General features: G+C 47.9%; 1 protein-coding gene across 4 annotated transcripts in view; it reads left to right on the top strand.

Annotated features, from left to right (window-relative positions):
- LOC135907310 (uncharacterized) overlaps positions 1–17,258 on the top strand; it is a 129,435-nt gene that overhangs the window by 95,533 nt on the left and 16,644 nt on the right. For 2 of the 4 annotated variants that reach the window (XM_070522600.1, XM_070522599.1), the window contains exons 4-5: positions 3,470–3,615; positions 3,709–3,746. In XM_070522600.1, the coding sequence (XP_070378701.1) occupies positions 3,470–3,615; positions 3,709–3,746 (184 nt within the window). The remainder of the gene's footprint in view (positions 1–3,469; positions 3,616–3,708; positions 3,747–17,258) is intronic. The other 2 variants (XR_011507527.1, XM_070522601.1) reach the window with 1 other exon arrangement.

Raw genomic sequence — 17,258 nt, 5'->3', positions numbered from 1 at the left:
AGCTTGTTAAATGACATATGTAATGCAAATGCCTTGTTGTAAAAGAAGTAGTGTGTACTTCAGCTGCCCACTCATTTTTCCTGGCACCTCATGGACAAAAGGTTAACAAAAAGTGCAATGCTGCAGGACAGCACCTTTTGTCCATGAGGTACTTCATGTTGCTTCAAAGAAAGTGTCATCTACAGAGAATCTGACACAGTGCATGTGCTGTCTGAAGCGGGACAGATACAAAGTTCAAGGAACGTGAAACAGAGTGACCTTTTCACTGAAAAGCACAATTTCTTATGCTTATTGTTTGTTTATTAGGCGAGCTCTTACAAACTGGCTCACATGCACCAATACTCATTCCCGTGAACTTGCACTGTACTGATTTTTTATCACCATAAGGATTATGAAACTTCTTTGTTGTTTCAAGCTTTTTCAGAACTATTTCGCTAATCCCAAGGTACAATATGTGTTCTCACTCACAACCAATTCTGTCCATTCTATCTGCAGGCATTGATGCAAGGAATGACTGCCAAAGTCATTTTTCACACTGTTTATAATTGCTGTACACTGGGCATGTGAACTTCCATCATGAAACACTACGGTGATATTGTACAACGCATTAAGTCCATGAATATCCCTGACTGACATCTCTGATGCAAGCAATATTATTAGGATGTGACAAAGTGCATGCGTCTTCTGTCACTGATCAAACTGCCTGCAATAAACTCCTTTGCCAACTCGTCCTTGTTTGAAGTGTTTCCAATGCGCTATAATCACATTGCCAGATTCTTTTATTGAGTGCACAAACAAACATGTAGCATTTTATTATGAAACTTTGATGGTACCCGACTCCTATATTGCATTAAAATCTTAGGCAGATCTACTCTGAACAAGGGATTCATTCTCTGATGATAGCTTTTGACAATATCATTGTGCTAAATGCAGTGCTTATTGGTTGGTTGAGGAATGCGTTATGCAAAGGCAGTAGTATCGCCATAAGCGTTCATCCGAGACTATGTCCCCAAGAGAAAATCATTGCATCAAAAGTACCGACACCTGCTTTGATGGGGCTGTATGTGTTCGTTGCATGAAATTCCAGAAGTTGAACTCTGAACATCTTGTTTGCTCTGGTAAATATGTGTCACAATGGTTCAGTGTCATACAGCACATTGATCATGCTCTTGCATGTACTACAAACAACTCATCATAAATCTCGCTGTCGATGAGCTTTTGTATGCACTACGACTTAAGTGCACATACTTTGTATGCAATTCATAGTCATCCTCAAAGATCATGTTGCTCATATGACTACAGTGCGTACACATCGCATGCCACCTCACACCTCACACATAATCTCGTCAGGTCTACACAGCACATCGCACACGTCATACAAGCTCTACGCATTCTTATCGCACACGTCACACAAGCACTACGCATTCTCATCGCACGTCGCATAAATCTCGTGCACTTCTCTACGCATTCTTATCGCACATCTCATAAATCTCGTGCACTTCGCAAAAGTGTGCGCAGCACATCACAGAGATGTCGCTCATCTTCGACGAGAAGTCGCTCAATATGCGTAGCATATCGCTCATTTCTTGTCAAATCTCTGCGACATGCATACATCTCGTTCAATTTCTCACACAAATTTTTCAATAGGGGCACCAGAAGTGCACTGGGTATTTGATGCTATTCAATGAACGTCATTGACGTCAATGCTTTAGCGGGCTGCTTCATGAATGTGCTGGGTACGTGCCGCTCTTCTTTGAACCTCTAGCCAGCTTGAGTCAATATGTACGTCGCACTGAGTGTTCGACTGGTGAAGGAACAATTCTCAGCGTTCGCACGCATCGGTGTGCTGCGCACCTAGACTCGAAGGCCACGCGCGGTCTTCTCGGCAGCACCAATTGATGGCGCAGCGCATCCAGATAGATCCGCGGCTGATGTGCCGGGCTGCTGCATAACGCGCTTCCCAGCGCATCCTCCTGTGCGCCATCAAATTCAGGCGCCATGCGCAGGCTTTGCGACGCCGGTCCTAGATGGCGCTGTGCATTCATAGATAAGCCCAAGGGATGAGCGCCGTTGAACTACACGCTGCATATATAGGGCATTTTGATGGTGGCAGTAGGTTGTGCCGCTAGGTTGCTGCAATTATAAGCGCGCTACCGGCGATAGGCATCGAGAGTGGGATTCTGTCGTATTTCATTAAGTATACGCAGATGGTACATGTCGGAGCGATGGAGCACAATACTAAACTGGTGCTGCCAGGCAGTACAACGCCATGGCATTTAACAAATAACTGATAATGCTGGCGTGACGAAAGCTGCAGGCGTCGCCTCTTGCTCGTGCACTTTATGATACCGACGGTGCACTGTCGGCCTTAAGTAGAAATCTTGGGCACCAATCCTAGGTAGCATCAGAGGTGTTTACGGCTCACGCCGTAGCCTACCCACGTGAGCTCAGCAGGGACGCAGCAGTGCTTAAATTGTCTGCGGTGAACACTCGTGCATGCAGCGGAAAACGGAACTTGGGAATTGCTCCTTCCTTGAGGCTATTGAGCGTGGTGTTGACGGTGCGCCCAATTACCTTCCACATCTGTTCTTTAGAGAACCTCTAAACCTCTGCGCACGAAGCGTACATACGTCGTTCGCGAAATTGCACTACAACGGTTACAGCGGCGACGATTAAGTCAATGCGCATCGTCAATCAGTATAATTTCTGTCCTGATTAAATTTATGCGTGATTGTTTAACACATAATATAGGAGCGGTAATAAACGTAAATGCTTTTTCTAAATACATTACTTTGAAACGCGGGTGTATTTTGCCCCCCTAATGACCAACGTGTCCTATATGCTACGTGGGATTTTGAACAAGAAAACGATTATTGAGGCCTGGAAACTGAACTGAAAGTTCCCATACAGTTCTTGATAAGCTCAAACTAATTTTAGTTTGGGACAACTCCAAACACTGAGCTATAAAAATTATAGTTGGGAACCTAAAATAAAATATCGTCTTATTGTGCTTGTACAGGTGTAATCTGTTTTGCCTAAACTAAATGGGAACAAGTTGAAATTTTCGTACGTGATGCGATGTATGTAACCGTTATATGTTTAACAAGCAGACATTTACTTTTAAGTGATTTGTAATGCTCATATCTCTTGAACGACAACAGCTCACACATCCACCTTTTCATCAATCATTACATTCAAATGTATTTTGTTTTTAAATATTTCTATCAATATTTTACTTGGGATTAGGTAATTACACATGAGAAGAAATAGAGTGTTCTGTGACTTTCATAAAGACTCATATAGGAATTGGCAAATATTTCACAGAACCAAGCGCATTCTATCCTGAATTTTTATTTCGTTTAGCTATACACGTGAACAGACACCAGCTTAACTATTAGGAATACTGGGCATTATATTTAAATTGCCTAAATTACTTAAGAAAGTCAATGTTGTTTCCTTCATTTGAAAGTTATCACATGAAGATAGCCAAGCTCTGTTTCTGAGAACTGGGAGGCCAGCGAATATAAATGAAGTATATCTCCAATGGAAGTCAACCTTAGCTAACAAGTATAGAAGACATACAGCTGGCAAAGATTTGGTTATCTTGATAACGAGGTAAGCAAACAGTGTTCTTGTATATATCTCCCACTCATGCTTTTTGTTAACTTTTAGGTATGTTATGTTGTGATCATGCATGTTTATTTGCAGACGTAGAGTCACAGCACCTAACGGGGATGGGGGCTCTGGCAAGTATTGCATGCATATTGTTTGAAATGTGAAACGCGTTTGCGTTAGACAATCCCTATTCATAGTTGCCTAGGGGATCGGTGTCAAGGCACACAAAGTCTGACAGACCGTCGATCACTACAGTAATCAATACAGAGCAATACATTGAACACAAGGGGTAATATTACAGGATGATATTATACCACTCTTTTTACATTTCTGCAGAATTAAAATAAGCGCTTTATGGGAACATTGCTGTTGGCTAAATGTGTAGTGAGTGCGTGTTGATGGTGCTGCAAACCACTTCCACCATACAATTTAACACGCACCTCCAATAACAACGATACCGACGTCGAGGATGGGTGACGACGTATTAAAGGGTAAGCGCCCACAATAAATTGGACGATCCCGCCAAACCGAGCTACGTTCTCTTCTCTCTCGCGGTGGGACCATTATCTGGAGCAACAACCATGAGACCGACATTGCGACGTAGTCCTCCTTCTAGAGTTATATGGTCACTGTTTTTGGTCGCCCTGCTGTGCGCAAGTTTTGAGCGGCATCGCGTTTGCAAGAACATGCACAGCAGATGGGTGAATCATTTACTATCTGCATAGAATACGTGGTGGACTTGTGGAAGGTAATACGACGATGTCGGAGTGCGACAAAATCAGAAATGTCCTAAAATAGATACAGGACGACGAGTTCAACTTGCTACTTGCCAAGAACCTCAGTGAGTGACAGACGTAATCAAACTTTGACAATACTACGAGGAGCTACGCAGGCAGCGCTTTTTGACACGTCGCCCTTCCTCGCACGACAGCCTCATTGCTAGTTTGGCTACCATCTCCGACCAGTCAGTGTTGCTTGTTGAAATGAAAGCGTTCGTTTGGGAGGAAGTTGCACGCCAGGTCTCCTCGATATCCTTAGCTCAGCCGCCAAATCTTTAACAGCATGTATCAAATTTTATGCATCCGCTCGGTCACGCGGTCTACCAGGAAATCGACAAAGTCTTGCCAGACGTGAACGAACATCTTCTTGGGGCTGCACCACTAAGCTAGGCTGGCGTCGTTGCGCCACCCCAACAGGTCGCGGCGGCTGAAACACTCAGCTAAGCATAAGTCGTCGCGAGGAGTCAGGTACTCACTTCATGTATGCCTCTCCGTTCTGCGACTTCGTTCCTAGACCCCGAGTGCCGCCCACCATGCAGTCATGCCATCAGCTGCCCCTAAAGCACGTCCTAAGGCATGGACGGAAGCTGCCCCGGCAAGCCGGTGGCGTAGTCTTGAAAGCCCACCAATATGCTTTGCTTGCGGCTACGCCGGTAGCGTCGCAGGTTTTCGTAATTGTTGGCAGCCCCCTAGCGCCGCAGCACCCGCGACAACCCAGTCCAACAGTGTTTACTGCTGCGCCCTGTCGGCTATGTCGCCGACATTGCGCGTGGCCGCAACTACCCGCCGTTCACCTTCTCCACGACGTCGCTCCCTGTCGCCAATGCGACCTCGCCCCGTAACTCGGTATGAGGAAATCTAATCGTAGCTGTCCAAGATGCGAGGGCTGCGGCAGCGCCGAAATGTGCGACATGTCACCGCAGTCCCTCGAAGGTAATCGAAGTTTTCGATGACGGTGTTCACGCATCTGCACTAGTGCACACGGGAGAAGCCGTATGTTTTATGAACGCTAAGCTTTGCCGCTTAGATCGGAAAGTAACGATGCCCCTTTGTGGACTGGCCCTCCGCACAGCCAATGCTCAGCATGTTCACCCCTTGGCGGTTTGCGTTGCTCGTGCTGTCTTTGCCGACGTCATATCCTTTCCTCGTGTTCTCGTGACTTTATCCTCGTCTGGAATTTTCTCTAGTTTCACAACGCCGTTATACAATGTTCAAGGGCCGCAATACAACTCTCGTGGCTGTTAGATTTGCCACTCACCAACAATTCTTAACTTTCGAGGAAACTGCTTGTCCAAGCCGACTCACCCACATTCATTCGAACGCCTGAATGATCGTGCCCATATCCTGCAGCGAAATCTCAGACGCTGTTGCACTACTGTCTCCAATCTGACCGCTGTCTCACATGGAAAGTTCTGCTGCTGCCTTATACGACAATCGACATCACTCAGGGCTGATCCAACGTTTTTGTTTGCAAGCCACTTTCATACTCTGTGTTGCTGCTCCGAGGGGAACGTCTTGGCAATGTAGAAGTGATGGCAGATGTGCAAGTTATGGACGTGCCCAATGATAATTATTGCGCTAGTTCCAGTGTACTCAGTGGTTTCTACGTGTCACCTGTAGCTCAGTGATGTGTTCTGTTTTTCTATTGCCCGATGCTCTTTGACCGGCTTTGGTTTGTGGCTTCATAAAGAAAGTTTTCTTTTGATGTAGGACAATCTTCCCTGGGCAGGACGCTTTATCTCACACATGGCATCGATATTGTCCCGCAACCACCATTGCGGCAATGTGCTATCGTTTATATCCCGTTGAACGTCGTGTAATCAACGAACAAGTCGATGATCTGCTTCGCCGCGAGATGATGACCTTCCAACAGCCCCAGTCGTCCTAGTTACGAAAGAAGATGGTTCTGTATGGTTTTCTGTAGACTAGCACCACCTGAACAAGATCACTCGCAAGGAAGTCTACTCTTTCCCGCGCATAGACGACGAGACTTGCAGTATACATGGCGTAGACTTCTTCTCATCTCTAGATATGCGCTCAGGGTATTGCCAAATACCCATGGCAGACGCCAATCGGCCGAGGAGAGCTTTTCTCAGACGTGACGGCTTATACGAATTTTACGCAAAGATTTTTCGATTTTTAATGCACCCGCAACGTCTGAATGCATGATGGACACAGTTCTGCTCATCGCGGTACATGTTTTTGTGCTCTCTTGATGACATTGCTGCTTTTCCACCGGACTTCCCCGCGTACCTTCTACGGCTCCGGTATGTTTAAACATGTTTAACAAACGTAGGACTACAACTAAACCGGAAGAATAGCCAATTTGCTGCTTGGCAGCAGACGGTTCTAGGTTACGTCGTTTCCAAGGATGGAATTCTCCCCTATCCAGCCAAACATCGAACCGTTGCCAGGTTTTCTAAAAATTCATCTGTGAAAGACCTGCACAGTTTTGTAAGTCTCGTTTCTTATTGTAGGCACTTTATCGGAAACTTCGCCACCATCCTATCGCCCTGACGAAGGTCCTTAGAAGCAACGGGCCCCTTACTTCATGTTTGTCAGAGTGTGACTAGGTGTTCGCAATCTTGCACTTCTTGCATATGTCACCTACAATTTTGCGGCGCTACGACCCGACGACACCTACAGAGGTACACACTGATGCTAGTGTTGTTGGCATCGGCGAAGTCCTTGTGCAGTGCAAACGCGGGCTTCTCAATATGTTGTGGCTTATGCAAGTCACACGCTTACGAAAGCGGAAAGTATCTACACCATAACGGGAAAAAGTATGTTTGGTGATCATCTGGGCTCTTAATAAGTTCCGGTAATATTTGTGTGGCCGCCCATTTCCCGTCGCTACGGACCGCCATGCACTTTGTCAGTTCTCGTCACTGAAGGACCGCTTCGGCTGCCTGGCCCATTCGGCACTTCGCCTGCAGGACTACGATATTCGTGTGCTCTACCGCAGCGGCCGCCAGCATTCCGACGCCGACGCCCTCTCGCGCGATCCCTTGCCCGTCGACAATTACCGCTGCTTCGTATCCCAGCGTGCCGTTTCTTCCCTAGACGTTCGCACCATCGCTTCCGAACGACGCAAGGACCTCTGGATCGCCTCGATGATAGACTTCCTCTATGATCCATTGCCACACCCAGTCACTTGCGCGTTACGTCGTCATGCCCACCATTTCGCCATTCGCGATGACGCACTCAACCAACACAATTACACCGCCGATGGCCGCCAGTGGATGCTAGTATTACGCCGCAGTGTGCGTCCTTAATGATCTCCGCGTTAATCTTGATAACAACGTTCAAATTGATGCCATCGTTCTAGACTGCTCTAAAGCTTTGGACACAGTGGCTCAAAAACCGCTTGCTAATAAAATTATCCAGATTGAACTTGGAGCTTCACGTAGTACAATGGTTAAAAGAATTCCTTACTAATCATTCCCACTTCATTCTTGTCAGTAACGTTTTATCCGAGCTTCCCCCTGTGACTTCAGGTGTCCATAAAGGCTCATTCCTAGGACCGCTTCTTTTCCTAATATATATTAACGACCTTCCGCTTCATGTATCTTGTCCTATTTGCCTGTTCGCTGAAGACTATGATTTATCGTACTGTGACTAACATCTCTGACCAAGCATTCCTCCACAATGCCCTTTATAACGTGCAGGAGTGGTGCAACCATTGGCAAATGGTCTTGAACCCTGACAAGGGCAATTTTATTTCAATTTTACGCCATTGTAATCCTTATCTCTCTACTTACAATTGAAAACGTACCAGTAAAATCAGTTCTAGCCTATAAGTACTTAGGCGTAACTCTGTCCCACGACATTTCCTGGAATGTGCATGCGACTAACGTAGTTTCATCAGCGAACAAGACCCTTGGGTTCATGAGGCGTCAGCTTCTTCATGCTCCACAGCTCGTCAAACTACTTGCATCAACTTATTTGTCAGCCCACAACTGGAATATGCCGCCGCCATCCGGAACCCTCATCAAACATATATCACCAATACACTCGAGATTCATCCATTCTTCTTATTCACATAACATCAGCATTTCACACTTAAAGGCCAATGTAGCTTGACATCTCTTGCTTTTGTCGTCGTATCGCCACGCTCTCTCTTTATCACTGATTTATTTACAGCTCACTAAGCCACCCACCTTACGTCACGCCATCATCTCCACGCATGTCACAGCGCACCAGCCATCAACTCCAAGTTTCTCGTCCACAAATACGAACTGTAACTTTTCAATGTTCATTTTTTCCCCGAGCTCTTAAAGAGTTGCTGCCATCACATGTCATTCGCAATTTCTAGAAACTGTTCAAACTTGTATTTCAATGAAACACCTGCCTTTTCTTGTGTCCACATGTTAACCACACCTTATGTAATACCCCAAATAGTAGCTCCGCCCCATCGAATCCCTCTACATCTGATTGTGCTCCTTGCCTCTTGTGAGCCAATTAAATAAGAGAATCCGCTAAGTGTAGGCAATGTTATTCGTTTTTCGAGCAAAAAGGTGACCTCCTATGAACCTGAAAAGCTTTTGATTGGTCTGTTCAGACAACCTCGCGGGTGACCGCCCGATGCTCGCGTTGATTGTTGCGCAAATTTGACGTCAAGAGATTGGAATCACAACATTTTGGAATATTATTACGTTATAGCGCCCATGCGTTTATTGCGATTACCATTAGTTGCCTTGTTCAGCCGTTTGAACCTTACTATTTACCAACATATCTGTCCCTCTAACTTCATGCGCCAACCCAGTGGCCCAAATTGCTACCCTGCTTCGGCTTTGACGTATGAGCTCGTGGTTTTGATGTCGTCGTGGTCATTCTATTGTAGTCATTCCAGCTTTAAGACCTAACTCTCGTCTTGTGCTCGTCGTGACCCGTTCTGCCCTCAATGAGTGGGCGAAGTAGTCCCATATCTTTAACCTATAAACATTTTCTTGCGGTAGTGATCCCATAATATACGTTGCGTCGACGTAATTCTACTTGGTCGCCGAACTCTCGTCATGCCAAATTCATACCGCCATCTTCGCAATACCGCTGTCATGTGTTCGTTCTCACACGCCATCGTCATGCCGTCGTGGTTGTTCAACCATCGCCATTATAGCTTCGTGGTCTGATGTTCGTCACGCAGTCGTCGTCACAACTTTTACTCCTACCTGTTGCCAAGCCGGCAGATGTGCGAACAACGAGTTTATTGCGGTTGACCAAGTTACATATATAGAGAAGCAAACGCTATGTAACAGATCACGGGAATACGGGTCCTCAGTGACGACTGCAGATTCAGCCGTGCTACACGACCCAGTGGTAGGAGTAAAATGATCGCCTCTAGGTATGTAAATAGATATAGATGGACCGTAAAAGACGTAAAATGTATTCAAAAGGATTGGCATTTAGGCAAGTGGCATTGGTTGTGATGCAGCCGGGATCCTTGCTGCGTCCTCATTCCAGTTTTGTCATCCAATTCTCGTCAAGCCTACGCAATCACGCCACCTTCATACAGTTTTCATGCATTCGCTGTCCCAGCGACGTGGTGATGCCATCGCTGTATTGTCATTTTAACTACGACATCCAACACTGGACATGCCGTCCTCGTCACGACATCGTTGTCAAAACATTGTCTTCATGCCGTTATCCTGAGGGTGCACTTTTTATTTCGTTTTCGCTTCGCTAACTCCATCTATTGTCGTTGTATCACCTTTGGGGTTTCATCGACGTCAATATTCCTTGGTGATTCTACTGCATTTGCACTGTCGTCATTCAGGTGTCGTTATGCCGCCATTTACATGTATTAATCATGAGGCAGGCGTCAACAGGCAGCGGGCTTGAGGAAGCATCAAACTCTAGCGGCGACATCTCCTGATTTACGTCGTTAACTTGACGTAGGAATTCATAGGGCCCTGTGTAGCGAGAGAGAAGCTTCTGGGAGAAACAAACCCGACGACATGGTGACCAAACGAGCACCAAAGCACCTGGCGTGAAATGAAAATCGCGATGGCAAAGGTCGTAACGCTGTTTTTGAATACGCTGCGAGCCTAATAAAGGAGATCAGGCGACTTGACGCGCCTTGTAAGCGCGATAGATGACTTCACGAGCATACTCAGTTGAAACACGTGGCACAGAAGGGAGGATGGTGTCAAATGGCAATGTGGGGTCACGACCATACAAAAGATAAAAGGGTGAATATCCTGCGGTGTCATGTTGGGACGAGTTATTTGCGAACGTCAGGAAGGCCAGCGTGGCGTCCCAGTCGTGGTGATCACTGGAGATGTACATGGACAGCAGCTCTCTGATTGTTCGGTTGAGACGTTCCATAAGACCGCTCGTTCGTGGATAGTAGGCAGCATACAGCTTGTGTCCGGTGCGTACAAGAGCGGAGGAAGTCGTCGACTATTCGAGACAAGAACGAGCGGCCGCGGTTTCTAAGTAACTGTTGAGATGCACCGTGGTGGAGGATAACGTCGTGGAGGAGAAAATCGGTGACGTCAGAGCCGCAGCCAGTCAGCAACGCCTTTGTTATCGCGTAGCTTGTCGCGTAATTAGTGGTGATGGTGATCAGCTTATTCCCTCTAGTCATCGTCGGAAAAGGCCCAAGCAGGTCATGGCCTACGCGAAAGAGGGAACTTCAGTTGGTTAAGAGCGATCTTCAGTTGGATAGAGTAGACCAACAAGTGCCAGGCGAGGTTTCTTTCGGCGCTTACACAATTCACAAGTTGTGACATAACGACACACCGAGCGGTCGAGACCCGGCCAGAAGAACCTGCGTCGTACGCAAAACTCCAAGGTGTCCTGCCGTCGGTGCATGGTGAAGTTGTTCGACAGCGACAGATCGCAGATGACGAGGAACCACAAGGAGCAACGCAGGGCCGTCAGGGTTGATATTGGGGAGGTAGAGAATGCCGTCGGGCAGCACGAACATGCGGCACGTGCCGTCAGTGCTGCCACATTGTACTCTGGCGACTATGCATTGTAAGTATTGGTCGCGTTGTTGTACAGTGTCCATGTCATTCATGTCAGTAAAAGCCATCACGCAGGTCACCGGATCATGCGCAGCCAGATCACGAGGTAATACAGGGTGACGAGAGAGGCAATCAACGTCCTTGTGGCGGCGTCTGGTGTATTAACTGACAATAAATGGCAATTTCTGGAGCCACAAAGCCCAGCAACCACGCCGTCCGGTCGGGTCCCGGAGGTAAGACAGCCAGCAGAGCGCTTGCTGGTCTGTAATGACCGAAAACATGTGGCCATACAAATATCGCTGGAACTTCGAGACAGCCCAAACTAAAGCCAAGCACTCCCGCTCTGTGATGGAGTTATTTCTTTCGGCAGGCGACCGCAGGAGGCTGGCGTAAGGTATCATGCACTCGGTATCATTCTGTTGCTGGGCGATAACAGCTCCGATGCCATGGTCGCTAGCGTCAGTGTGGACTTCGGTCAGTGTAGATGTATCAAAGTGGGAAAGTATAGGCGGGTGGTCAGAAACCAGATGAGGCCAGCCAACGCGGAATCGTGCTCCGGGCCCCATGAAAAGGGCGTGTTCTTTTTTTAGAAGATCTCATAGGATATCTTTTTTAGAAGTTTTTGACGAAATGGCGAAAATAAGAACGTAGGCGGACGAAGCAGCACAGGTCAGAAGCAGAACGTGACAGAGGGAAACTGCCTACGGCTCGAACTTTTTCCGCATCTGGTTGGACACCAAATGCGTCAGTGAGGTGTCGCATCATGGTAATCTGACGGCGCTTGAACTGACACTTCTTGGCGTTCCATTGGAGGCTGGCTTTCCGGAAGACCACAAGAATGGCAGCGAGACCGGTAAGGTGGCTGCCAAACATCGGATATAAAAACAATGATGTTGTCAAGGTAACAAAGACAGATGGTCCATTTCTAGCCTCGCAAAAGAGAGTCCACCATAGGCTGAAATGTCACAGGAGAGTTGCATAGGCAAGAGGGCATGACATTGAACTGATATAAGTCATCCGGCGTGACCAAGGACGTCTTCTGGTGGTTCATTCCATCAACCTAAATCTTCCAGTAGGCGGATCGAAGATAGATGGAGAAGTATTTAGCTCCGTTCAAGCGGTCGAAGGCGTCATCGATGCGTGGCAGTGGCAAGACATCTTTACGCGTGGTCTTGTTTAAGTGCCAATAATCGAGGCAAAAATTACAGGTCTCAACTTTCTTTTTCACAAGGACGACAGGCGAAGCCTAAGGATTGGCTAATGGCTCGATGATCCTTTGCGGCGCATATTGTGTGGTTCTGACTGTATGACTCGACGTTCAGCACGCGACACATGGTAGGGACGCCAACGGATACGATTCGTGTCTCCAGCGTTTATACGGTGGTAAACAGCAGATGTTTGGCGTAGAGGCCTGCCACCGAAATCAAAGATGTCACTGTAGGATTCAAGCAGGACACGTATGTCCGCGGCCTCAGCAGAGTTGAGGTCAGGTACAATCATTTTTGCGAAATCATCCGGTAAGCAACCAGAGCTGTGAGGCGCAATGGGCGCAAATAAAGCACGCTCGGCATTAGGGCTCTCAATGTGAAATTCAGAACTACAAGAAACGTTGGCTAAGAAGATCCCGGCTGGAATCACTTGTGGGCACAGGCTGAAATTCAGAAGCAATAGAGTGACGTCGGTATTATTAATCCTGACCAGCTTATGCGGAACAGCAACGTTCCGGATGAAAAGCACGCCCATGATGTGGCGAAGCACACATTCACCATCAGAAACCTGTGGAAGGGTGGTCAAAGTGACGTAAATAACTGCCTCGCGAGACAGAGACACATCGTGAGGCAAGCCCAAGTGCGGTGGTGTGGTGCCCGCAGCATCGGCAAGTTCAGGAAATTCAAATCGAACGCCGGTTGCGCAATCGTAGAGAGCAGAATCAGTGGATAAAAAGGCGAATGCAAGGATAACGTCGTGAGAGCAGTTGTCAATCGCACCAAAGAGAACAGAAGTGGGGCGGCCGGCTATACTTAAACGCGCAGTACACATTCTAAGAACAACCAGCACGCCGCTGTCGGCCACATGAAGCACCCGGGTGGCTGCTGAGGTGGGGACCTTCTTTAAACGTCTACGTAGGCCAGCATCAATCACACATACGTGGGCTCCAGTGTCGGCGAGTGCTTGGACAGGTACGCCGTCTATTTTAACGTCACAAACACTTTCTGTGGGCACAAAAAGATGATTTGCTGCAGTAGTAGGCAATGCAGCACCACCTCCGAGGGCTGGAGTTCTTAGTTTTCCGAAAAGTTGCGGCCAAAAGCTACATGACACGAAAGGCGACGTGGCTGCAGGAAAGGGAAGATGGGCGACATGTTTGTCCTCAACGAGAATGGTGTACGCGCAGCGAGGGTGAGCGACTGTATCACGTGTTCCTAGCAGAGTTGTCAGTGCTGTTAGACGGTGCTGGGCGAAACATTGCAGGCATTTCCATCAAAACAGCTCAGGTTGGTCGGTGTGCGAGGTGTTGAAGTTGAAGGTCCCGAGTTGGGAGGGCAACATGAGTGCTGCGGCGACAGCTGAAACATATCGTATTGGCAGCAGTTCTGCACTCACTCGGGTTACGATAACGCGGAGAGAAGCGTCGGGGTGCAGGGAAGAATAGTAGAAGAGCGTCCGTTAATTCTGGGATGCGCGACAGCACATATAGAATGTAAACCAATGTTTTCAAGTTCCTGGTGAACGATGGCTTGTGCGAGAGGAACGGAAGGAGTGGTAACATCAGGGCTACGCGAACAGAAAGCTGGGGGCGCCATCGCACACAGTTTACGTCGAGCGATTCGCACCACGTTTTCTGGTGGTGACGCATAATTTGCGGGTTGATCTTCACACGTCGACATTGCGGCAGTATTGGAAAGTCGCGAATGGGTGAAAGACGCGTCGGCTTTCTGCCTGCTTGAATTGTCGGCACTCTTTAAGGGTAGCATGAACTGTAGAGCAGCTTTTGCACATGAGCAGATTAACGGTGTCGTCAGCAATGCCCTTAAGCACGTTCCCAACATTCTGAGCCCCTGTAATGTCGTTATCGGAAGTACTAGCACGTCCTGGAGGTACGAGACATAGGACTCTGTGGCGGATTGGGCGCGGTAGGACAGTTCCCGCTTTTCAGCAATTTTACGGCAGGCTGGTTTGCCAAACAACTCTGTCAACTTCTCTTTGCATTGGTCCCAGCTGGTTAGGTCCTCTTCGGGGTTTTCGTACCACACCTTTGCCGGGCCTCTTAGGTAGAAAAACTTGTTATCCTAGTGTATCCTAGTGTTATCCTAGTGTACTGGTTATCCTAGTAACCCTAGTGTCCTATCTGTTGTTTCCACTCAGGCGTTCGTACATAGTCATCCACTCTTCAACGTCAGCGACATCGGTCCCGTGGAAATTTCCAGGATCCTTGGGCTGCACAACGACAACCAAAGGTTACAGCAACGCAACTGGCGACGGTGACGTTGGAGGTGGCAACGATACTGATTCCGCGTGCTCACCGTCAGTCATGGTGCGGACGGTGATTCGACGTCCACTGCGAAGCTCCGTTTTCAGCCGTTGTACCCCGCATCTTTAGCATTACGTTACGGGGGTGTTGGGAGTATAGAAAGACTATATTTACAATGTATATACAAAATTGAGTCAGAGTAGTTAGGATGCCTGACCACCGGGAACACGCAGCATCCAGCGTCTCGCGAACTTCTTCCCCTTTCTTCTTTCATCCTTCCGTAACACTACCATGCATCCCTTATTTCACTGGTGGTCGAGCCTTGAACATCAGTTCAGCTTCGTCATCCTACTTTCGTCATACCATTCTCGTCACGGCATCGTCACGTGTAGTAAGCTGGAAAGCTGGGCGAGTTAGAATCAATCCATTCGATGAATCAGCGCGTACGCAGAACGACAGCACTTGTCCTGTGCTCTGTTTTTCTGTTGCCTTGTTTTCTGCACTCATCCGAAGAAACCCTCGTCGTCATACAGATTTCACAATACAGTCGTGGTGACGTCATTTTTATCATACACTCGTCAACAGCCATAGTCATATTACTGTTGTCAGCATGTAGCTGTTATGCATCTGTTGCCGAAGCACCGTGAAATAGTCGCGGTCGTAGCCCATGTAGTGAATCGAATATTGGCCGCCGGAACTTATGGGGCACGAATATGCAAGGAGCTGCCTGCGTTGAGTTGTACGCAACCAATGTTGTATTGGGAAGCACCACCTCCTCAAGCTAAGGTGACAAGCCTTTCTCCAGCAATTGGCGGCTTGGGGTCGTTTTGCTGGGCGGAGGCTAGAGCTTGGAAATCCATAGGACCAGCAGACACACCGCCGATTCACGACAGTGCGTGAGCTTCGTGATTTTCGGTCCCAGATATATGGCGGATGTCCGTAGACAATTTGGAGGTAGAGGAAATTTGCAGAAGTTCACTTTCTGAGAAGAAGAAATTGTTCTTTTAAATGAAGGTTAACGGCTTGCGGTTGGTCAGAGTGTCAAAGCTACAGCCTTCCCCTCCCCCCCCCCCCAAAGAAACGTAAATGCTTGAGAGCGCAATAGATGGCCAACATCTGCCTCCCGAAGGTGCAGAAGCGAGATTCTTTAGGTTGAGGCGCATTGAGGAGAAGCCCAGCTGCCTCTAGTCTGTGCCATTGTGCTGCTGCTGTAGTACACCCACGGCTGTGGTCGACGTATCTACCATAAGGAGAATTGGCGCGTCGGACAACATATGAATCAGCAACACTGCAGTCGCCAACAGTGTTTTCGATTCCTGGAAGGAGTGTTCGTGCTCCGAGCTACAGTGGCTGGTAGGCGTTCTTTTTTTCCTTGAAGTCCCAATGAGGCCGGTCGTAAGTGTCTGATGAACTGGCGCACATGATTGTATGAAGCACATGTGAATGTTTGTGGGCCCCAGAAAATCGCGCAACTTGCGGACGGAGGTTAGAGAGGGGAATTCCTTGATTTCCCGCGCCTGTGATTCATGTTGCTTGATGACTTGGGGTGAAATGCGATGACCGAGAAAATCCAGGGCTTCAACTCCGAAAATGCATTTGCGGGTGTTGAGGACCAGGCCGTGTTCATTCAGCCGCTCAAATAGAAGGCCAAGGTGCTCTTTGCGTTCGTCGTCTGTGCGAGCTGCGATGTGAATGTCATCAAGGTACACAAAAATGAACGGGAGTTCGCACGTAACCTCCTCCACGGACCTTTGAAACGTTTACGCCATTCTTCAAACCGTAAGGTGTACGGGCAAACTAAAATAGACGAAATGGAGTAGTTATTGATGTCTTCGGAGTGTCGCTGCGTTTGAAAGAAATTTGGTGGTACGCGTTCATCAAATCGATGCTGCTACATATTTTTGTTTGTGGGAGATGGACGCCGAAGTCACGTATGTGGGCAATGAAATACTGACCCGGAGTATTGACCGCATTGTAAGCCAGGTAATCACCACAATGCCGCCAATCACAACTCTCCAGCTTTGGAACTACATAGAGGTGAAGGTAAATTGATAGAGGAACGACGAATAACGCCGAGCTCATGCATGTGTTCGAGCTCATGACGGGCGACTTTCAACTGTTGTCCAGCGAGCATTGACGTCCGGGCAGTGAAAGGTGGGCTGGAGGTTGTGATACTGGCCGCGCAGTGTCTCCGGGCTTAAGTATATTTTGGTACTCAGCAAGTATCTTGTCGTACGCTGAGACTGGCTGAAGCGCACGGATACCGAATGAGGTGAGGTGGGAATGCAGGGCAAGTTCATCGAAGGATGTAACGTTATAATTTTGGCGCCGATAGTGAACATTCACATCTAGGTTGAAATAACTGAGGATGTCCGCCCCCAGTATGGCAAAGCCGACGTCTGCGATCACACTACTCTGTGCTAG

The sequence above is a fragment of the Dermacentor albipictus genome, chromosome 7 (genome assembly GCF_038994185.2).
Source record: "Dermacentor albipictus isolate Rhodes 1998 colony chromosome 7, USDA_Dalb.pri_finalv2, whole genome shotgun sequence".
In the NCBI taxonomy this organism is placed as follows: domain Eukaryota; kingdom Metazoa; phylum Arthropoda; class Arachnida; order Ixodida; family Ixodidae; genus Dermacentor; species Dermacentor albipictus.
Note: the sequence above shows the minus strand (reverse complement) of the source record. Positions and strands in the feature narration are given on the sequence as shown.